General features: G+C 47.7%; 1 protein-coding gene across 1 annotated transcript in view; it reads left to right on the top strand.

Annotated features, from left to right (window-relative positions):
* LOC119592453 (neuronal PAS domain-containing protein 4-like) overlaps positions 1-616 on the top strand; it is a gene marked incomplete at its 3' end in the record, with an annotated part of 98034 nt that overhangs the window by 57847 nt on the left and 39571 nt on the right. Inside the window, 1 exon segment of the mRNA XM_037941275.1 lies at positions 345-526. Coding sequence (XP_037797203.1) covers positions 345-526 — 182 coding nt within the window.

Raw genomic sequence — 616 nt, 5'->3', positions numbered from 1 at the left:
AAAGACTGAGCTCGCGTGGGAACCGTGAGTCTTTGGGGCGAAAGACAAGAGAAAGGGGAGAAAAAGAGAGAGAAGGAAAAAAGGACAAACCAGAAATGGAAGACGAAAGATTTTAAAAAATAGAAGAAATATACGACTCTTATCATTATCATCAATTCCAGCCTTTTTTATTTTTCCTTTGTCGCTCACGTTCCTCTGATCCTTCATGTTTTTCTTATGTTTTTTTTCCTCATCCCCATTTTTCTTCTGCTTTTCTCATCCCCATTTTTCTTCTGCTTTTCTCATCCCCCCCTTTTTTCCTTTTCTTTTCCCATCCTTTCTCACCCTCCTTCCCTCCCCCTCAGCTTCGACGGCACCAAGTCCACCAAGGGCGCCTCCAAGATGCGCCGCGACCTGCTTAACTCGGAGATCAGTCAGCTGCGGGACCTCCTGCCGCTGCCGCCGTCCACGCGCCAGAGGCTGTCGCAGCTGCAGCTCATGGCCCTCGTCTGCGTCTACGTCAGGAAGAGCAACTACTTCCAGCAAGGTAAGCAAACGTTCCTCTAGGTCGCTCGTTTTTATGGTTTCGGGTTTTTACTTGGGAGAGATCAGGTAGAACGGAGGTAGATTGTTAAAT

Source organism: Penaeus monodon, chromosome 30 (assembly GCF_015228065.2).
Source record: "Penaeus monodon isolate SGIC_2016 chromosome 30, NSTDA_Pmon_1, whole genome shotgun sequence".
Lineage (NCBI taxonomy): Eukaryota > Metazoa > Arthropoda > Malacostraca > Decapoda > Penaeidae > Penaeus > Penaeus monodon.
This window is presented reverse-complemented; position numbering and strand designations above follow the sequence as displayed.